The following is a 23,843-nucleotide window of genomic DNA, read 5'->3' as shown; positions in this document are numbered from 1 at the left end:
CGACAGAGAGAAGAGGGGAATCACACCCTCTCGCCTCTCGATCCAGCCCAACTACCACCAGCCGGTGTGAGGTGCGCAAAAGATGACTAAAACCCTCTATTTTTTCCTTTATCCTCTAACCCTTACCCCCTCTATTTTTTTTTTAAATCTACCATCGACCCTACTGTGACCCTTACCCCCTCTATTTTTTTTAAATCTACCATCGATCCTACTGTGGTCCGGTGTTGGGGGTTTGCCAGGCGCTGTCTTGGGTTTTCGGGATTTGACCGCCTTCGATCTACCAAAGGCAGCAAAGATGATGCTGATAGCGGCTTTGATGCCTATCCCTCTTCCGATTCCCTTTTACAAACGGGTTTCTTTTTTTTAAGTCTAAAATTTGGATGACTATGACCTTGGGTGCGTTGACCGCACGCGCACCCGCGTCGCACCGCGTCAACGCGAGTGCGGCACTTGGTTGGCCGAATCCCTGTGACATAGGATATAACTTTCACATGTTTGTGTTGCTCTGTGAAAGTTGTGTGGTTGTGATTTATAATCACAGGAGGGCTAGAAAATCCCATTCTCATAGGTTGTTGCAAACATGCCCTTAATTTTATGGTGTTATTGTTTTATTAAAGTAGTCCTATTGTGCACTCATTTACATAAAGTATATGAAAAAGGTTTATTTTTTAGTTCTTTTCTGTTATTGTAATGTTGGTAAACGAATAAAGTTTGTGTAAATTTATAATTTCCTTCATACATATAGTACTATATTTGTACTTTATATGTGTGTCTGTGTGCATGTGTATGCCCATGTGCGTGTGTGCATTCTTAAGAAATCCACATTCTTGGATTTTGAGAGAAAAACTGTCAAACCACGATCTCGAGGCCTGTTTGAGACTATAGACAGATTTTCGCAATTTATAAACCCATAGTCGAGGATCTCTTTTCCACGAGGTTGTTCCATGTATACTTCTTCCTTTAGATCACCATGAAGGAATGCGTTTTTAACATCCATTTGACTTAATTTCCACCCATGTTCTACAACCAAAGATATTACTACTCGAATAGTGCCCATTTTAACCACAAGACTGAATGTCTCATCGTTGTCCTCACCAAACTGTTGTGTAAATCCTCGGGCCACGAGTCTCGCCTTATAACGCTCAATGCTCCCATTGGGTTTATATTTTATTTTATAAACCCACTTGGAGCCTACTACATTCTTTTCTTGAGGCCTGGGAACAATTTCCCAAGTTTGACATTCACACATGACATCCATTTCTTCATTCATTGCCTCTATCCATTTTCGGGATTAAGATGCTTGCTCAAAGAAAACAGGCTCATCTCGCTTTGCAGCTTGAGTCATGAAAAGTTTAAAATCCAAAGAGAAGTTTTCGTAGCTTACCCATCTATGTATAGGATGCCGTGTCCTCCCAGATCTCCTATTCTGTTCTTGTTCGTGACTCCTATTATTAACACTTTCAGAACTCCTACTCCCTTCTCGCTGAGTGTATACAAATCCTGAAAAACGACGAGGCACCGCGTCATCCTTTCCCTTTGCATTAGATTGCAAATCTTTTATATCATCTGAAGGACATGATAATGAATTGCTGATCTCATTTCCATAAGTGTGCTCTGCGAATAATTCAGCACTCATCCATGGATCATACACTTCAACTAACTGTGAAGGTTCTACAGACGTACCAAAATTTTTCTCATCGAACACAACACTTCTAGAGATTTTAATCCGCCGGGCTGCGGGATCATAACACCTAAACCCCTTATACTCATCTGCATATCCAACAAATTTGCACGGAACAACTTTGTCATGAAATTTATTCCTCAATGAAGCATCAATATGGACATAACATATACTTCCAAACACCCGTAGTTCACTGTAATCGGGATGACACCCAAACAAAGTGTAATATGGAGATTTGAACTCCAAGAGTGACATGGGTAAACGATTTATTATGTGAATAGTTGTATGAAAAACTTCTGTCCATAATGATGTGGGCACATTACTATCATGCTCATGGCTGTTTAAACAATATGTTGATGTTTATGTTCGGCAACTCCATCATGCTGAGGAGTGTAAGGACATGAAACTTGCCAAGTTATTCCATTATCTCGTAGAAAAGCAATAAAGTCATCTGAAGAATATTCCCCCCAAGATCACATTGGAATCACTTAACTTTAGACGAGAATTGTGTTTGAATCATTGCATGAAATTCTCGAAATAATTGGAACACTTGTGATTTATGCTTCATGAAGTAAATCCAAGTATATCGAGAGTAGGAATCAATAAACATGACATAATATCGAGAACCAGGTAAAGAATCAATGGGAGTTGGTCCCCATTGAAACATGATAGCAAAGAAGGAAGTTAAAAAAGTAGTTCTAAACGTGAGGGATAAGGTATATAAGGAGGTTTATGACAAGTTGAATACCAAAGAGGGCGAGAAGGATATTTATAGGCTTGCAAAGATGAGAGATAGGAAATCGATGGATCTGGGTATGATTAGATGTGTCAAAGATGAAACACAAAGGGTTTTAGTCAAAGATGAGGAGATTAAGGAGAGATGGAAAGATTATTTTGATAAGCTATTTAATGGAAGTAATGCTCAGGATCTTGGAGACTTGTCCATTCCTTTTCATGAGATGAATTGTGACTTCAAGCGCAAGATTCAAAAAAAAGAAATTGCAGAGGCTTTGAAGAAAATGAAATCAAGAAGGGCAGTTGGCCCAAATGGTATACCTATCGAGGCTTGGAAATGCTTGAGAGAGAAATGTTTAGAATGATTGACAAATCTTTTTGACAAGATTTGGCGGACAAATAAGATGCCTAATGAGTGGAGGAAGAGTACTTTGATGCCTCTATATAAGAATATGGGTGATATACAAGATTGCACAAACTATCGTGGTATAAAACTTATGAGTCATACTATGAAACTTTGGGAGAGGGTGATTGAGTCTAGGTTGAGGAAGGTTGTCATGATATCGGAGAATCAATTTGGTTTTATGCCTGGAAGATCAACTATGGAAGCTGATGCAGCCCACATCGGAGGAGGAGTGAAAACAAAGGCCCACCGTGAATCGGTGTGGCTGAACCTCTTTATTAATCTCAAATAGTTTCAATAAACAATAGGGAAAGCAAATAATAGTAAAGGATTTAAAAGAAAGACATGATGCAGGTAATAAAGAATTAGAAAACGCAGGAAGAGAATGACGGCTGAAACTTTCCAATAGTTTGCCCCACGCAACCCTAGGAGGGCCTTTTAAAGGCTATTTACTGGACCCGGGTCACGGGTCCAGACTTGGATCCGAACCGCGATCTGGGTCAGCTTCTATCTGCAGCTGGTTCTGGGGCGTGCGAACTCCACCACGCCTGGCGTAGGTGCGCAGGGGTACCTCCCTGCGTCGTGGCTCCGTCCCTGCAAGTGAGTCATACACGCGGGGTCGTTCATCTGCCCTTTGTGGCGGATCGGGTGGCACGATGGGCCCAATCGAACAACTTATTGAGAGAAATAGCGAGAGGAACAAAGATTTGCATATGGTTTTTATTGATTTGGAGAAGGCATACGATAGAGTACCTAGGGACGTTCTCCGGTGGACAATGATGAAAAAAGATGTTTCTCTCAAGTACATTAGTATAATTAAGGATATGTATGAAGGAGTAGTAACCAATGTCCGCACTTGTGGAGGGGTGACAACCAATTTTCTTATAATGGTTGGGTTACATCAAGGATCTGCTTTAAGCCCTTTCCTATTTGCTATAGTGATGAATGAGCTTACGAGATCAATTTAAGAAAATGTGCCGTGGTGTATGTTGTTTGCTGATGATATTGTTTTGATTGATGAGTCTAGAGCTGGGGTTAATGCTAAGTTAGAATTATGGAGACAGACATTGGAAGCAAGAGGTTTTAAGTTGAGTAAGAGTAAGACAGAATATATGGAATGTCGGTTTAGTAAGCAACGAAGTAGTGATGGGAGTGTAGTGAAACTTGGTGAGCAGGAAATACCGGTGGATGATTGTTTCAAATATTTGGGATATATCATTCAAAAGTATGGAGAAATTGATGGAGATGTAAATCATAGGATAAAGGTTGGGTGGATGAAATGGAAAAGTGCAACTGGAGTATTATGCGATCGTAGAATGCCATTGCGGTTGAAGGAAAAGTTTTGTAGGACGACTAGTAGGCCCGCTTTACTATATGGTACAGAATGTTGGGCTACCAAGAGACATCATATTAAAAAAGTGAGTGTAGCTGAGATGCGTATGCTTAGATGGATGTGTGGAAATACAATAAAAGATAAGATTCAGAACGAGGAGATACGTAAGAAGGTAAGCGTTGCACCCATTGAAAATAAGATGAAAGAGAATCGTTTATGGTGGTTTGAACATATTCGGCGAAGGCCTAATGATGCTCCAGTTAGAAGGATGGAGAAATGGAAAAATATATTAGTTAAAAGAGGTCGGGGTAGGCTTAGGAAGACATGGATGGAGATGATAGGAAAGGATATGAATGCTTTGAACCTCACCGAGGACATGGCATTGGATAGAAATGATTGGCGGTGAAGGATTCATGTGGAAGACCCAGAATGATTTTCTTTGTTGGTTCATATCGCCGACCCCAATTGTTTTGGTATGAAGGCGTAGTTGTTGTTGGGAGTTGGTCCCCATACATCAGAGCATATAAGCTCAAAAGGTTCAGGAGCCTTTTTATTAAGAACATTGAAAGGAAGCACATGACTTTTGCAAAGTTCACAACTTGGACACTTCTTGACATTCAAATCAGTAGACAAACTGGGCACTTGAATAAGACTCCGTGACACAAGCTTTTCAATAAAAACACGACTATAATGACCCAACTGACCATGCCATAAATCTGGCTTATTACATCGAAGCGATTTTTCAACATCTGACTGAAGACAAGAACTATGGACTGATGACCAAGAAGATGAAGGATGACTTGGCTCCAAGGGTAACTCCAATGAAGACGATCAAGGATTGGCAGGAGGCTCCTTGAAGACATACATGTTTCCTTGTCGCTCCCTCTTAGCGAACGTCCTCTTCGTTTGAAGATCCTTGACATATACAAAGGAGGGAGTGAATTCGACAAAAGAATTTGTATCGTCAACAAGTTTAGAAACTGAAATAATATTCTTTTTAATATTTGGAGCAAGGACGACACTAGACAAAGAAGAAGATGACATAGGAATGCGTGCACTACCAATGTGAGTAATGGGGTGAGCTTTTCATCACCAGTGACTATATTCCCTCTACTGAAATAAGGTGATAGACTAGACAATTTACCTGCATTTCTCGTCACGTGGGTGGCTGCCCCTGAATCAACATACCATTTTCCCTCGTTTTGCTTGATCGTCATGTTTGATAGTGCAGTCATTAACAACTGTTGTATATTATCTGGTGAGGCCCTTTGGCTTTGCCCTATCTGCCTATTCTCTGCTTTGTTTCCTTTATCCTTGTTTTGGGGATTGAACCAACAATTTGCTTTTATGTGACCCTTCTTGTTGCACAGGAAACATGTAGGAACTCTCTTCTGACCCCCTTGACCGGAACCCTCCTAGAGTACTAGGTGTAGGAAGAATGCCACGACCCCCTTGTCCAAACCGACCACACCCTCTTCCTCCTTGATATCCTGCATTTCCACGTCCATGTCCAGGTAATATGTCCATAGCCAATACATTATGTGAATTCGCACCTTGGTCACCACTGCTTGTCAAGTGTTGCTTCATACTCATCTCATGTTGTAATAGCTTGGCTTGTAGCTCTCCAAAAGTGGGCAACACAGGTAAGACCTCAAGAGCTGTAGTGAAGGCGTAATACTCTGGTCCAAGTCCACTAAGAGTTTGTTGAACCTTTTCTTTATCTGAAATCACACTTCCAACTATTCCCAACTGATCTGAGATGGTCTTAACACAATTGAGATACTCCATAATTGGCATCGATCCCTTAGATTCTGAAATTCCTTCTTCAAGTAAAGAACCCGCGCCTCTGATATTTGAGAATAAATCTCTGCAAGCGTTGCCTATAATTGTTCTGCTGTGAGGCCATCTGCGATGGAGATTAACACTTCTTGAGAAAGAGTAGAGGTGATGTAAGCAACCACACACTGATCCCGTTTCATCCATGTAGTATATTCTGGATTGCGAATCTGCTTAGAAGAAACTGTCTCTCCTTTCTCATTATTGATTTCCTGCAAAATAAACTGTGGTGGGGCCGGTGTAGAACCATCTAGATGCCCAAAGAGATCTTGGCTCCTTATGAAAGGAGTGATTTGTCTTTTCCAAGTCAGCTAATTAGAATGGTTAAGTTTTTCAGAAATGAGATGGGGAAGAAAGCTCAAGGACATACCATTTTGAGTAAAAGCGGAATCCATTAAAGATTGAAAGGACAGAAAAACAAATATTCAACCAGCAAAACAAACTAAATGAGTTGTTCCAAACAATTTGTAAACCTATGCCCGTTTACCTTTTTTTTTTTACAGTCTCAGCAGTAAAATAAACAGATCGTTTGGTTGATGTTTAGACATGAGGCACTGATTTATGAGTGTTATAAAATTTAGTTGTAAATAACCGCTCACAATAAACGAAGAACACCAATGTACGTGATCTTACGTTGCTGGTTGAAAAGGCACAAAAATTGGTTTTGAGAAAACAGTTAAGACATAAGACAATAGAAAATATGTTTTGTTGATTCAGCCTGCTAGCAAACAAAATGCAATAGGAATAGAAGGAGAATAAATCAAATCTCCATGGCAGAAATATAAGCAAACAAAAATTTTATAGAATAAAAAAAAAGTATCAGATCAGAGAATAAATCAGATCTCCACAACAAAGAAGGGGCTGAATGATTTGACGTCAGGCCCAAAACAGAAACCGACTAGTTTTGACGTCAAACAAAGGCAAATCTTGATGACCGCACAGGAATATTAGGTTTTGAGAAGGAAAAAAAACTGATTTATGATAAGAGTAGGAAGAAGCTGAGGTGATGAGAGAAAGAAACAATATGAATAGAAGGAGAATGAAGAGAAACAAGTACCCACCGTTGGATTAACTGAATCAGATCTGTCTGGGCATACCTTCAGGCAAGACAGCCGAACCTGGCTCTGATACCATGAAAGATTTCCACCGCCACCCTATTCTGCAGAAAATAAGAGAAGAAGAGAAGAGAGAGACTTGCAGGAAAAAGGGAGGAGGCTGTACACGTTAACCCCTCTCAACCCTAATAGATTACTTATATAACATGATTTACAATATGTGAATATTACAAAATGCCACTGATTAATGAAAAGAATATGGCACATGCTGAAAACAATATAAGTGAGCAGTTTGGATCCATCACTAGACCCAAACGTCCCCATACTCGATGCACGACCTCTTATCAACCATAGATTCTAGGTAATCTAAATTTTTAAGAAAATTGTTTCTGAAGCTAAAATGGTATATTAAAATTTTTAATGACAATTCAGATAAGGTAGTAATTCCATCACATATATGTTGTTAAGGGCACACCATATAACACAATTAATGATATGTGTGTGTGTGTTGCTGGAGGAAATTAGAGAAAAACCTCTAATAGTGAAGGTGAAATACGCTATTAGATATAAGAACATATCCAAAATAACTAGACTTGAAGTGGCGTTTCATCTTTTTGTTTTTTCACTTTTTTCTTATTTTAACTGTGTCTATGATGTCTCAATAAATTGAATTACGCATACCAAAGAGGTTTCATCTTTGTAACTGTTTAATCAAAGTGTCAAGCGACTATATGTTGTCTATGTCTACAATCAGTTTCATGCATTATTTAATACTTGTATCTATTATATCTATATCTTTAATGTTTTAACCACTATGAACTGATCATTAATTTGATGTTACCAGGTGCCCCCATTTTTGATACGCAAACTGATCACTCAAGTGTTCTCGTTCATCAATATACAGCTTTTTAACAGGTAAGATCCTCAAAACTTAAATATCATGTAGCAGAAATACAATCAATGATTGTTACTTTGTGTTTGTCATTGGGAACAGCCTCCTGTTGCGGCGTGAATGCTGCACGTTCTCGAATGGGGAATATGTAAAATCTGGACTTGCAGAACTGGAGCGCTGGATTTCTGATGCAACAGAGGAAGTATGCAAATGACTCAATTTACTGATTTGTACTCAAATGTTGTTTGCCGCAAACCATGTCTTTTACTGACTTGTATTTGACTGCAGTATTCAGGGACCTCTTGGCATGAGCTTAAATATATCAGACAAGCTGTTGGATTTTTGGTAAATAAGCCTAAGTTTTTAGATTAAGATATCGCTGGAAAAGCATAACCAATCTGGGAATTTTTTTACTACAGGTGATACATCAGAAGAGGAGAAAGACACTAGATGACATCAGACAGGATCTTTGTCCTGTATGAACAATTACTACTTTGAAAGCTCTTTTTCCATTATTCTTGCTCAATTTTAAATATTTTCTGTTATTTCTTACTAATATAATCTTATTTCATATACTTTCCTATAAAATAAACTCATTGTCTTTCATCTTGAGTAGGCCTTGACCATCCAACAACTTTATCGAATATGCACCTTGTACTGGGATGATAAATATGGAACCCAGAGCGTGTCAAATGAGGTATCTGTTTTTGTGAGTCTAAGTGTATTGTATTTCCTTATCATTGTCTTTGTGTGCCTATTGAGATGATTGCTTTTCCTTTCCATTTGGTTTTGACAGGTCGTCGCTCAAATGAGGGATATTGTGAGCAAGGACTCCTCAAATTTCATGACGAATTCTTTTCTATTGGATGATGATTTAAGGTTAGTTGCTTTGAAATTCTATGTGGACCAAATAAATAGCTATTTTGTGTTCTTTCCATCTTAAACTCTTGAAGTCCTTGGTAGTGTGATTTTGTTTATATATAAACTTACTATGTGAAATCCCGTGGCAAGGTCTTGTTATCTTTGAAATTGTTGTTTGCTAGAACTTAGACCTAGAGACAACTCTAATGCAAAAGTTGCACATCGATTGATTCTATAATCAGAATTCTAGCACAGGTGTTTGCAATGGTGAAATTTGGGCATCATATCTATATTGAATGCTTAATATGTTTTGATAAGCTATGCAGATTAAATTTGGACAGTTGGATGTGTACCTTTTGCTATTATAGTATATAAGGCGTAAAATAATATATGTATGCTTCACTAAGGCCCTATCAAAGCAAGAAGATGAACTCCAGAAGAGAGAAGTTGAGAGGAACCACAAAAGGAAACTTCATTCAGCATAAAATTAACATAATACACTCTTATAGGAGACATCCCCTCTACTCCAATACAAGACAAAATCTTAACAAGGACAAGAATACCTCCTGACAATAATACTATGTACAAATATATAGAAGAGGTGAGGTAGCGCACTAATGGTGTTACTACGCATATTATACATAACTCTTAACACTCCCTCAAGCTTGAGATTATGCAAGTGGAATCATCCCAAGCAATGTTGTATTGTATTGTACGATACGGTACAATATTTATCATTACTATGGGCAACAATGATACAACACACTTGTATCGCGATACGAGTGTGTATTGTATCTGTATCCAGTGTATCGTATGATATAACATTGTGTCATACCGTATCGTACAATACACCTTCGATGTACTTTGAAAAGGATAAAAACTTGGTTTTTTTTTTTTGAGTTTTGAAGACATCTTGAGGGCCGACTTTCTCATTTGTGTAGATGCCATTTAGAGGGGTATCTACGCACCTTAGTATTGGGGAACGACTCAGCACACTATCGATAGATCGAAGAAACAAAAACAAGAAGAAGAGAAATAAATCAATCACACAAAGAACAAGGATTTTACGTTGTTCGACAAGAGTTGCCTACGTCCACGATCGCACTAAGATCCACTATTAAGATTGAGATACACACACCTTACAAAAATCAGTTTAGTGCAATCTATTTTAGTTAAAATTAACTACCTTCTAAGAATTCTCGCAGAAACTAGAGATTTATATCGAAGTAGAAATCACGTTTCACAATCCTCTAACACCTAGGAGTCATGAGAGTGAATTGGGGGTCGATTCGTGCACAAGGGAGAGGGTTTTTGCGGTTTGCTCAAGTAAGAGTGCATTTTCACCATTTTTCATTCAAGGAAGTGGGTTAAGGCAAAAAATAGATCTATTTTTTGCTTCTTATTGAGTTTTTTTTGGAAGATGGTATCAAATGATCCGGCATGGCAATGAGGTACTAAGTAATGACTGAAAATCAATTGAAAATTGAGTGCAACTATTGCCATAATATGTTTTTCGGGTGGTATCTCTCAGTTGAAACATCATTTAGTCGGGACACATCTCATTGTTGTGGTCTGTGTAATGAAAATAGCGGAAGCACCAATGATCCAACAAACTCTTTAAAAGAGTCAAACAAGGAGCCGAGAACACAAACACATAAAGTGCACAAATAACCTACTAAGGGGTAAAGTGCCTTAGAGGCAAAAATATATTGAAGAAGGAAAGAAAAAGTGGCTGAAAAACCCTTACAATGCGAGAGGGAGAGCCCTCTTTTTATAAAGGAGAAAAAGGTAGAGAGAGGGACCACATAGGGGCTCCCTTCTAGTCGTTGGGAGCCCCAACGACTAGAAGGTGGGGCCCCTAGTGGTCCTATTACAATGTTTAAAAAAAAAACTAAAAGTAAAAAAGTACACAGAGAATTACAAAAATACCCCTATCAGGTATTTGAATTGAGAATATATGTATATATATACTTATATATATGTATATAAGTATATATATATATATATTTATATACATATTTTAACACGCCTCCTCAAACTTTACGGGGAGAAGACCGAAAGTTTGCCAAGAAACAAAAAACGCGGAGTTGGAAGCGCTTTGGTGAATAAATTCACCAACTGATGTTCTGAAGTAATATATGGTAGTTTGATGGTTCTTTTGAGAAATTCGTCTCGAACATAGTGACAATCCATTTCAATATGCTTGGTACGCTCGTGGAATGTATGATTGCTTGCGATGTAAATTGCGCTCTTGTTATCACAACACATCTTGGTGGAGGAAGAAATGAGGATGCCCATGTCATAGAGGAGACTTCTAAGCCAGACAATTTCCATAGTTATCGTCATGGCCCGATATTCAGCTTCAGTGGACGATAGAGAGATTTTTTTTGTTGCTTCTTACATCTCCACAAAATAAGGGATTCTCCTAAGAAAATGCAAAAACCAGTAGTTGAGATACGATCATTGAGATTTCCTCCCCAGTCTGCATCAGTAAAAGCAATTAATTCAAGAGATGAAGAAGAGGATAAGAAAAACCCTTTGAAAATGGTGTTATTGATGTATCACACAACTCGCATCATGGCCGCCATGTGAACTGTAGTAGGAGCATGCTGAAATTGACTTGCAACATGAACCACATGAGCAATATTTGGATGGGTGATGGATAAGTAAGTAAGGGATCCAATCAATTGCCGATAGGGAGTAGGATCCTCAAGAAGAACGCCATCCTCAAGTCTCAACTTTGCGTTTATAACTTCAGGAGTTAACTTTGTTTTCATCTGAGACACCTGATTTTGGTATAGATGTCTGCTGCTAACTTCATTTGAGATAAAATGTATCCTCGAGGAGAATATGCCACTTCAATTTCTAAAAAGTATCTCAAAAAACCCAAGTCAGACATATCAAAAGGTTTTGTTAGCATATTCTTAACATCATTTACTCCCTTTTTGTCACTTCGAGTGATGATCATATCATCAACATACAGAAGTAGAATAGCAATGGAGTCACTTGTTTTCTTAACAAAAAGAGCACAAGAAATAAAACCCAATTTGATTAATACATTACTAAACTTGTCATACCAAGCTTTGGGGGCTTGTTTAAGGCTATATAATGCCTTTTTTAATTTCAAGATTTTTCCATTTAAATTCATATCATGAGGTGGTTCCATATAGACTTCTTCAGCCAGCTCTCCATTTAGAAAGGCATTCTTAACATCAAGTTGAAAAATTGGTCATTTTTTAATAGAGGCTATTGCAATAAGGGTTTGAACACTAGTCATTCGAGCAATAGGGGCAAAAGTCTCATCATAATCCACCCCATATTCTTGGGCATATCCTTTGGCTACTAATCGAGCCTTAAACCTTTCTAAAGAACCATCACTTTTAGTTTTTATTTAAAAAATCTATCTACATCCAATGAGTTTCTTGCCATTAGGAGGATCAATGATTTTCCAAGTTTGTGCTTTGTTAAGTGTATTAAGTTCAAGCTGCATTGCCTCATTCCAATAAGCATATTGTTTGGCATCATTATAATAGGATGGTTCATGAAAAGAATGAAGAGCTAACAAACAAGCTCGAAAATTAGGAGAAAAAGGATCATAAGATACAAATCTATTAGGTATTTTGGAAATACGATTTGATCTTCTTTGAGAGGATTCTTCTAACGATTTGTTTTGAGAGAATTTTTTAAGAGCACAAAGGAGGATTACTTTCATTTCTTCTAGTATAAACTTGTGTGTGACTTGTTATATTTTCATTTCGATTTTCATGTAAATCATGTTGCTCATTATTTTGAGGTTCGATATGATGTTCAATGACAGCTTCAGGAGCATCAATAGATTCAACATGATTGTCAATGCATTTTTCTTGAGGTAACAAGTCAAACAAAAAGGAATAATCAATATTTTTATTTAGGTTATGCGAAAAACCATTTTCTTCTTCTAGAAAAGTGACATCTTTTGAAATATAAAGTTTGTTATTTAGTTAGTCAAAGCAACGATAACCTTTTTGTTTTTCGCCATATCCTAAGAAAATACATTCAATTGCCCTTTAAGAAAGTTTATCGTTCTTGTGAGTTAAACAAAACACTTACATCTAAAGACTCTTAGTCTTTTATAGTCGGGAGACATATTGTAAAGTTTTTTAAAAGGAGAAAGATTTTTCAGAAAAGCTGATGGTGTTCTATTAATTAAATATGATGACGTCGAAACAACTTCGGCCCAAAAAGATTTTGTTATATTTTTGGAAACTAATAGAGTTCTTGTTGTCTCTATTACGTGTTTATGCTTTCTTTCCGCAAGACCATTTTGTTGCGGAGTGTTTGGACAAGAACGTTGATGAAAAATTCCATTTTCTTTCAAATATGTTTGAAAATCATTGAACATGTATTCACCTCCCGAGTCAGATCTAGGAATTGAAAGGTTTCCTAAAAATTGATTTTTAACCATTGCATGAAATTCTTTGAAAAAAGAGAAAACCTCATATTTACGATTTAGGAAGTAAATCTATGTAAATCGAGTAAAATCATCAACAAAGACAACATAATATGAGAAGCCTCCTTGGATATAATAGGAGAGGGACCCCATACATCCGAATGATCAAGTTCGAACGGTCGTGTGAAAACATAATTTCCTTGAGAAAACGGAATAGCTTTAGATTTCCAAAAAATGCAATCTTTATAAGTCATGTGTTTGTCTTTACAAGTATTGTCCAAAAAAGGAAAAAGAGACATCTTTAAAAAATTCGGATGACCAAGTCTCTTATGCCAAAGTTCAATACTTTTGACATTTACAAAATTACAAAATGACTTGGATGGAAGAGACAAAAAATCCATGTAATAAAGATCGCCCTTCCTATGGCCTTGCCCAATCAGCTTCCCTGACTGGAGATCCTGCACGGTGCAATCTTTAGGTGAGAAAGAGACTTGACAACCATGATCGGTAATTTGAGAGACCGAAAAAAGATTTAAGTTGACTTTTGGAACAACTCTTACTTTCGGGACAAATTTTTTTCGAGAGGATTTTAAGTCAAGTGTTCCAATACTTTCGATTTTTAAAGATGTTTCATCGGCCGTTAAAACATACGAAGATATGGGGTCGGAAAAAACATTCGAAAGAGAATTTTTATGAGATGTCATATGAAAGGAAGCACCAGAGTCTAGTATCCATATACCTGGAGGTGATGATGAATGAGCTATAGCAGCTCAAGAAGTAGATATTGAAGAAGTCTTGCGAAGATGTTGGAGGACTTCGGAATTTTGGCAAAGAGTTTCTTTGATATCTCTTCCGTTGATATTTTCTTCTTTCTTTAGAGTGTTTTCTTCAACCACGACCACTTTTTCTTTAAGCTTAGGACGAACCGGCTTAATATGTCCCGGTTCATTACAATAGTGACAATTCACCCCCTTTCTATACCCATTATTTTTTGAAAAATGGGACGGTCTATAAGCTTTAACATTTGTTCCTGGCCTAGTAACGGCCAAAATTTCATCATTCTTAAGACTTATGCCAAGACGAGTTTCCTCTTGGCATACTTCGGCAAGAGCATCTTCAATAGGTAAGGCTTACTTCTATGAAGAAGAGATGTCCTAACTTGTTCAATTTCGGGGCCTAAGCCCATGAAGAAATTGAAATAAATGCTCTTTTTCAATTTGTTCTCTTCTAAGCTCAATATGTTCTGGAGCCACCCATTTGGGTTCAAGAAGAGCGAGCTCATCCCATAGAGAGGTTAGAGCACTGAAATAATCACGGACACTCATGTCCCCTTGTCTAGTGGATCTAATTTTTTCTTGACAAAAAAATTGTCTAGCTAGATCTTTTTGGGTATATATACCCTTAAGGAAGAATCATGCTTCATTGGCTCTCCTAAATTTAGCAATGTTGGCACAATTTTTAATATCAATATTGTTCATGAACGATGCCAAAATCTTGGCATGGTTACTTTTCCCAATCTTCTACCTTGGATTGGTGCTCATTAATGGCTTTGATGCGGGCATCACCATCTAGAGCCTTCTCAACGCCTCCTTCAATTTTGGTGAGCTTTAAGGTGGGTTCAAGAGTGGTGCTCATCACAAAGCCCCACAACTTCTTACCTCTTAGATGATTTTCCATAGCCGATGCCCACATAAGATAGTTTGCGCCATTGAGTTTGAAGGTGAGCTCAACTCTTGATTCATGCTCCATTGATGAGGGGAATGATAGAATATGAAGAGCTCCAAAGATCTTTCAAGAATATAGAAAATCCAATGGCTCTGATGCCATGTAATGAAAATAACGGAAGCACCAATGATCCAACGAACTCTTTAAAAGAGTCAAACAAGGAGCCGATAACACAAGCACGTAAAGTGCGCAAATAACCCACTAAAGGGTAAAGTGCCTTAGAGGCAAAAATATATTGAAGAAGGAAAGAAAAGTACCCTTACAGTGCAAGAGGGAGAGCCCTCTTTTTATAGAGGAGAAAAAGGTAGAGAGGGGGGCCACATAGGGGCTCTCTTCTAGTCGTTGGGAGTCCCAACGGTCATAATAATGATTGTTGGGGCCCCAACGACTAGAAGGTGGGGCCCCTAGTGGCCCTATTACAATGTTTAAAAAGGAAAAGGAAAAGGAAAATAAAAATAAAACCCTAAAAGTAAAAAGTACATGGGGAATTACAAAAATACCCCTATCGAGTATTTGAATTGAGAATATATATATATATATATATATATATGTATGTATGTATACATATTTTAACAGTCTGCATGGCAAAGAATTTGTTTGATGCCGTGAAATAGCAATGCTAGCAATTACGCACTGGTCTGAGAAAAAAAAGACAAAAAAAAGAGATGTGTGAGGCATGGGGTATGCGCAACATTGAGAGGATGTGTATGACGAAGATGCGCAAGGCTAGGAAGATGAGACATAAGTACTTCATATGTGATTTTAAGGTTGTATTTTGTGCAATTCATCATTGTTTCATGTATTATGATTTTTTTAGAATTTTTGGTATTTTTTTCTGATTTTTTTTGCAAATTTTGGATTTTTTTTAAATTATTATTTTTTATAATGCAATACACATCTTATTTTGGGTCTTATCGATACGGGTAACGATACAATACTTACAACCTTGATCCCAAGTTTGGAGAGAAAAGTGTTGAAATGCAAAGGAGCAAGACTCTTGGTAAACACATTTGCAATATGATCTTTAGAGCTCACATGTAGCCCTCCTTGTATAGCGACAAGCAATCTCAATATGCTTAGTCATTTCATGAAACTTAGGATTCCTTGCTGTATGAATAGCACTCACATCACAATATAAAGGAGTTTAATCATCAATGGAAACTCGCAACTCTCTCAATAATCACCTGATTCAAAGAATCTTCATTGTGACTTGAGCCATTGCTCTGTACTCTGTTTCTGTTGTCGACAAAACTACTCTTTGCTTCTTTTTACTATTCCAAGAGATTAGGGTATTTCCTAGGAAAACATATCATGTAGTGGTAGAAAGGCGATCTTAAGTAGAGCCTCCAAAATCCGCATCACAAAAATTTCTCAACTCTAAAGAAGATGATGACAAAAATAACATTCCATACTACATTGTATCCCTCACATATCGAATGATTACGAAGTACAACTACCAAATGAACTGTATTGGGAGAACTCATGAACTGACCAGTCTAGATATAGTCAAATGTATCAAGCTCCCAACTAGTTGTCTATAAATTAGCATCACAAAAAGCTCTCAACTCTAAAGAAGATGGTGACGAAAATAACATTTCACACTACATTGTATCCCTCACATATCTAATGATTCGAAGTACAACTGCCAAATAACTATACTGGGAGAACTCATGAACTGACTAGCATGAGTAATATCCGGTCTAGATATAGTCAAATATATCAAGCACCCAACTAATTGTCTATAAATCACTGGATCCTCAAGCTTCACCCCATCTGATGCTCTCAACTTCAAATTTGCTTCCATGGGTGAACCAACTTTCTTACCATCAGCTGCCAATCTCGCTTTCACCACACGATTTGTTGCATACTTGTGTTGAGACAACTAGTCTTTTTTAGTAGGCTATTTTCAAGCCCAAGAAATCTTTTAGGATTCTCAAATCCTCTTTTAAAAAATATTAGCCAATTTTCTCTTGGTATTTTCAACTTTTTTTCAAGGTGCTGTGATGATCATGTCATCAACATACAATAACAATATGCACTTCCCTTGCACAGTAGAAGACACAAATAATGTCGGATTATGATAACTCTGTTCAAGGCCAAGAGATTTGACGGCATAATTAAATTTCTCAAACCAAGCTTGAGGTGCCTGTTTTAGACCATACAAAGCCCTTTCGGTTTGCAGACTCTATCATCAAGATCTAATTATGCTTGAGGCAACTCCATATATACTTCTTCATCCAGGTCACCATTCACGAAGATATTTTTCACATCTGGTTGCCACAAACCCCATTGTTTTACTATGGCCACCGCAGGTAAGGTTCTTATGGTGGTCATATGAGCCACAAGTGCAATGTTTCGGCAAAATCAATCTCATGCTTAGCCCTTAACCGCTAATCTTGCTTTGTATTTATCAACTGAATTGTCTGCCCTAGTTTTGATCTTATAAACCCACTTGCTTCTAACAACATTCTTTTCAGATAAGAGCTTCACTAATTCCCAAGCATGCATCCTTGTCGGTGCATTCATCTCCTCAACCATAGCCTGTTGCCATTAATCTTTTGAATCAACTTCTGAATAAGACTCAAGTTCGACATAAGAGTGAATTAAAGCAAAAAATTTACGATGCTTATGAGAGAAAGACTCATAAGGCACAAAATGGGAAGGAGGAATAGGCACTCTTGAACTTTGACGTACCTGCGGAGGTGACAAAAAAGGAGGTGAAGTTCTGAAACTCTCCAAGTTTGTGTAATCTGGCTCAATTGTGGAAGGAATATGATCAGAATTGGCCTCTCTATATTTTCTACTTTCGCTTCCACTTAATTCAAGAATGAAATCTGAACAATATTTTCATTTCTTTTAGTATAGATTTGTCCAAATCTATTGTTTCTCAAATGGACTTGCTCCCCTTGAACCTCCACATGCTCATTCATTATTTCTTTCTCGGGAAATGACGTTAAAAAGGATAAATCAGATTCATCTTTCATCTTATCCCCAATCTGACTAAAATAAGGTGTATCCTCGTGAAAGAAATGTTTATACATACTCGAACTTTTCTTCCAACTAGATCATAACACTTATAGCCTTTTTGACCATTTAAAAACCAAGAAAGCATCATTTAACATATCTGGGAAACAATTTGTCTCTCTATTATGTAGAAGAACTAAAAAGTGCATCCAAACACCTTCATCATTTTATAATTTGGAACTATTCCGTATAACTTCTGAAAAGATGTATCCTTAAGAACACTTGATGGCATACAGTTTATTTGATAAACAGACATTTGAGTTGCATCAGCCCAATAAGGCTTTGGCACACAACCTCTAAAGAGAATAGCTCTCGTTGTCTCCAAAATATGTTTGTTCTTCCTTTTAGCTACTCTATTATGTTTAAGAGTATAGGGACATGACTTTTGATGGTCTCTTTATTTTTCCTGCACAACACAATCAATAGGAGAGAAAGTAACGATATAGTTAAACTTTGGTAATTTGACTAACAAAAATAAGATTCATTGCAAGAGAAGTGACGTGATAAACTTGCGAAATATTCAATTTATTTTCAGGACAAGAATTGGGAGTAATAGACCCAACGTTAGATACCGCCATGGAGGAACCATATGCAATGCAAAAGGTACCATTGTAGGTCTGACTGTTGGCTAATATGGACTCATGCGCAATCATGTGACACAATGCTCTTGATTCTATCAACCCCCCAAAAAGACTACTAAAAATTACCTGCACAAACAATGTTGAAAGAGGTTGGAACAGGAAAGGGAGCAACAATGAATGACTAAGTTAAAAGCCACAACTATCGAACCTGCTAGTGCATCTGCTGCATCAACTTTAAAATTTGCAGTTGACTTTTACCAGAATGCTCAAAAGAACCTCCAACATACAAGTCAGAAGTCTGAGTATTTTCACTTCCATCTATGTGCCCATTCTTGTTTGTAGGGCTCTCCAATGGGTTGTGGTAGAACTTCTATTTTTCTCTTTTAATGCAGAGCAACATTGCTTCATATGCCTCATTTCTTTGCAACAGTGTCATCACGTACCATTCATGTCACCTCTAGATGCTCGACATAGTAATCCTTTCATCACTAAATCTACCATTCTGACAAACAGAACCACAGATTGTATCAAACTTCGTTGGACCAAGCTAAATCAATTCTCCATTCTCTATCACAACCACAACCCTCAACCCTCAACTACACAATAAATTCCCACAACACCAATAGATAACAACAAAATAGCCCAGAACAATGCAAGGGACAACCAATCACCACACTATCCAAGCCACAAATCTATATCAACTCCAAAGGATTTGTGTCCACATAGAATACACCCCAAGTACAATGATACACATAATATTAGCCCCCATATGCAAAATTAGTCTTGTCGAGTTTCACGGGAATGATCTGAACCATGGTGACAAATATCGAGAGATTTATGAAAATCTCATGATAATATCGCGAGAAATTTCCTGAAAGTTTAAAACGGCAATTTCTCGCCAGATTTTCAAAATATTGTGATATTTATAAAAAACATAAATACTGTGATTTAAGCACGATATTTACGTTTTAAATGGCTATTTATTGTGAAAAAATGTGTGTTTTAATTTTGAAATAATTTTTATTAATATTTTCTTATAAAAAATAGTTTTTAGATTTTTAATTTGTTTTTATTGTCGTTTTTGCGAGATTTATGAAAAAATTTCAAATTCTTGCGAGTTTTTGGAAAATGATATTTTGCCGTTTTTAACTTTTGTCATTATGATCTGAACAATCCCCTTCAGACGTGCCAAACCCGAAAACTACAATTCGAGAGTTGCACAAAACACTCCAAACAAACACCCAAACATCGAAAGAGTTACTGCTGCAACTCAAGTGACACACAATATTGCCAAAACACATCAGATTTCACCCAAATTACTTCCAACATCTATCACATAAAAATAAGCCACTAGCATCCAGTGCATCTCACCCAAGCTCACCGATTGAATCAGAACAACCAGATTTCTCAATTTTGGACACGATTCCACCCAAATTCTTGAAAAATTCAGAGAAAATTTAATATTTCTCTGATTGAGATGATTGTTTTGGTTTGTTGGACTCCTAAAATCAATCCCTTACCTCAGATAATGCAAATCTGAAACTTTGTTCTGACGTGATGATGTCAGCACCTTCACTGTAGCACGAATCTCAATGCAATATCCAGATTACCAATGAATGGAGTCTTATTTCTCTTCTGGTCACAATTGCAACCCTCTCCTTCAATCTGACATGGCTCTGATACCATATCAAAGCAAGAAGATGAACTCTAGAAGAGAGAAGTGGAGATGATGCACAAAAGGAAATTTCATTCAGCATAAAATGAAAAGAATAGACCCTTATAGGAGTGACGTCTCCTCTACTTCATTACAAGACAATCTTTTGACTTAACGCTACTTTTACAAGGACAAGAATACCCCCTAGCAATAATACTATGTACAAATATATACAAGAGAAGGTGTAGCATAATAGTGGTACACAACTACACATATACATAACTCTTAACAGGCCTCACTTGTTTTTCCCATGTAAAGGAAAGGCTTTACATGAGAATGGGCACAAATTTCTAAAAAATCTTGCCAGTTCAGCCTTCCCGTGTGAAAGCTTTCATGGGGAGAGGGGAGGTATGAAAGGATTTATGCATAAAAAAGGTGATATGTGGTGGGAAAAAGTGGGCCTCACTTGTGCCAGCATAACACCTTCCCACCATGATGATTTGATGTTTGTTTCATTCATGGTGGGAAAGGATTACATCAGGGTTTCTAGCTCAGCACTTTATCATATAAGTTGCACGAAACAGAGGCTGCCTAAGAAAATGCATGTGAAAGGTACATGGTAATACACCTTGCAAGCACTTTATCATATAAGTTTCATTCATGATGATTTGATGTATGTATTTGCAAGTGTGCCAGTTAAATCTGCTGTGTGATTTTTGGTTACGGCCTGGGTTTAGGCCATTCTTGTTTGGCCTGGCTCTTTGTTCCATTGATGTCATTTGACATCTATAAGTTTGCTCCATAACAGGCCCTTAGGTGTGAAATTTAAATCTTATGACTAACTCATTCGTGTGCTTGCTGTTCACCTAGAACTAGATTGTGGCCATTTTTTATGCCCTATTCTGTGGATGGTGGTGGACATAATGTGGGGCTGATTTGGGAAAATTAGGGTCTGACATAATGGAGAGAAGTCTTGGCAACTAGTTCAGATTAACTCTTAGATCTGGCTAGGCCAAGGTTTATCACGCCAATACATATTCCCTAGGACCTGGGTCCATGTACATTTTTGGGGTTGGGCCTGTGTCTATCGGGGTTTGGGCTTACATGCTGCCTAATGTGGTCCTATCTCAACCCCCAACTTTGGATGTTAGTGCTGGCTTATATCGCCATTCTGGCATGATGTACTTGCCTGCATCTTTTTTACGATAACCAACCTATATAGTTTTCTATGTACTCCTGCAACTTAGCCACCTCGCTGTGCTTCTGCTAACTGACTAACTATTGTGTGCATATGTTTCCTATTCGTAGATCTAACCTTAAGCCCAGGTTTTGCTTTCGATAGTTCTTGTGCTAGTTAATGAACAGTTTGTACAATTTGTGCAATGCTGGCAGTATTCCATTCTCTGCTGAAGATCTATCACAGGCTATCCCACCTGTTGACCTGGAAGATGTTGAACTTCCATTGTTTTTGCGTGAGATGCCATCGCTTCATTTCCTACTACAGCATTGAGATGGATAAGCAGTGGGTTGATGTTGGTGTGGTTCCTGTCTAGCTCTCCAATGTACATATTTAGTTCAGTCCGTTGGTAGATGGACTGTGTATAGAAGAAGGATGTGTTGATCGATCATATCATGAAGGCCTTGAAGAAAGCTGCTGCATGCGGAACATCAGCTGTCCTTGAGCAACAGCTCTGAAGGCATATTTTCTGGTACATAGATGTTATGAAACCCTATGTTGAGTTTAGGGTGCATGCTTTTTGTCTTTCCTTTTTCTTTCCTTTTTGTTCTTTTTTTTCTTTACGTAGTTTTACAATTTGGGTGACCTAAGGTTATCCATGGAAGCCTTGCCATTGTAAATTAGATCAACTCTATTCCTGTAATTGCAGCCTCTCTCTCTCGCATTTTCTTTATTTACCCATAATGCCCATCACATTGAAATATATCCATGATAATTCGTTACTTGTAAATGCCTTTTGTTTAGTTACCCTGCACTGCACAGCGTGATAGCTTTGTTGTTTACCATTTCTGACCAAGCTAAAGTTATCGCTGAGAATCTCTCTTTATGCAGTGAAACCTCGTAAAAATTGGGTTTAAAAGAATGATTATCATGAGTAGCTCCTGCATAGTTTGAGCAGTCAATGGTGTTCGTTAGTTACAAACAAATCTGTTTGGGTATAATGTCATGCGTATAGCTTGACCAGGAAATGTGAAAATTCTCATATCCATGTATGTTGAATATGGTGGGGGACATTTTCTAGGCTTTGCTTCATTTAGGTGGAGAAACAGACTTTGCACAATGAGGAACAAATCTCTCTCTCTCTCTCTCTCTCTCTCTCTCTCTCTCTCTCTCTCTCTCTCTCTCTCTCAATGGGTGATCCTATCAATGTATCGATCGATCTATATTACGTGTAGACCGGCTAGCTTCTCTTAGTTATACCACGCAATCATAATCCGAAGGAATTATACAGCAAAATTTGGGGAATAAGTGACAATGGCTACCTTTAGAGCCTACATATTTTTTACATAACTGATTCAGCATAGTGAGAATTATTCGTCTTTTCTTATTGAAGAATTCATATATTGCTCTGTTGTGATATCAATACAAACATCGAATATTAGATTTTAAGCCGGTGCCAAGTACAAATAGATCTATTGGAATGCAACTAGAAATCATTCTTAACGTAATCCTTGCAGTTGCCATCGATTCGCTTTTCTTGCTTTTCTTTATATAATTAAACTTTTTGCAGGACCACTGGTGCGGTTTCAGTTCTTTCATATATTTTATAAACCCACCACCGAGGTGGTGTCCCATGTGGAAAGCGGGGTCATGTGCCAAGCTGAAGGCCCAGGTTCGAATCCCTCTGCCACATGAGGCTTAAGAGATATCTGGTAGGGGTTTGCCTAACCCCAGCTTGCCTTTCAATTTTTTTTTTTTTATAAACTTCCTAATATTTTTAAGGCAGTTTGGGAGTGGAAAAAATTGTGAAAATTCTGTAGAATAGAATCTTCCCATATGCTTTCGAACAAGAGAAGGCTTTTGTTATGAAATTTTTTATTTTTTTATACGATATTACCTGCCATGCATAGATCTCTACCTCAAAGGCGGTGGAGAAATAATGTTTTTTTATTGTACGATTTTACCTAGCATTCATATGAAAAATCTCTCCAACTAAAGAGGTGGAGAAATAAATATGATAATGTTTATATTCGTACTTGCGATGCTTTTCATGCGATATGAATTTTTATTACTTCCAAGCATCAAAATGTTCCTTATTAATTGCTACTACCGTTGGTCACGTATTCATTTGATTGTGTTTGGTGGCTGTTTTTAGTGATTAAAATTCCAAGTCCTTTTTTCTGGAAGACAAGCTGGGGTTAGTTAGTCAGACCCCTACCAATTATTTAACTTCCAATTCCTTTCCGATAGAAAACATTCGAACACATTTATTAATGTTTATTCCTGTTTGACTTACACAAGACTGCACCTAGATTCTCTTAAAACATTTGAAGCACTAAAAATGGCTATTATGGTTAGCTTTTTCCACCCTACAGTCGATAAATTGCTTTCCTAAAAGCAAGAAAAAGTGGTCGCTGAATACAAACGCGTTCTCACACCGACTTGGTGTCCCTTCAG

At 37.6% G+C, this 23,843-nt stretch overlaps 1 protein-coding gene across 2 annotated transcripts in view; it reads left to right on the top strand.

Annotated features, from left to right (window-relative positions):
- Nucleotides 1–23,288, top strand: part of LOC149816029 (protein OPAQUE1-like) — a 115,075-nt gene extending 91,787 nt beyond the window's left edge. Inside the window, exons 33-39 of one of the 2 annotated variants that reach the window (XM_089987579.1) lie at nucleotides 7,888–7,958; nucleotides 8,038–8,137; nucleotides 8,224–8,280; nucleotides 8,355–8,411; nucleotides 8,552–8,632; nucleotides 8,732–8,814; nucleotides 22,957–23,288. In XM_089987579.1, coding sequence (XP_089843705.1) covers nucleotides 7,888–7,958; nucleotides 8,038–8,137; nucleotides 8,224–8,280; nucleotides 8,355–8,411; nucleotides 8,552–8,632; nucleotides 8,732–8,814; nucleotides 22,957–22,996 — 489 coding nt within the window. In that variant the 3' untranslated portion in view covers nucleotides 22,997–23,288. Of the gene's footprint in view, nucleotides 1–7,887; nucleotides 7,959–8,037; nucleotides 8,138–8,223; nucleotides 8,281–8,354; nucleotides 8,412–8,551; nucleotides 8,633–8,731; nucleotides 8,815–21,601; nucleotides 22,124–22,956 lie in introns of those variants that run through there. The other variant, XM_089987578.1, reaches the window with a different exon arrangement.
- The last annotated feature ends 555 nt before the right edge of the window (nucleotides 23,289–23,843 follow it).

The sequence above is a fragment of the Nuphar pumila genome, chromosome 14 (genome assembly GCF_984573655.1).
Source record: "Nuphar pumila chromosome 14, dmNupPumi1.hap1.1, whole genome shotgun sequence".
NCBI lineage: Eukaryota > Viridiplantae > Streptophyta > Magnoliopsida > Nymphaeales > Nymphaeaceae > Nuphar > Nuphar pumila.
This window is presented reverse-complemented; position numbering and strand designations above follow the sequence as displayed.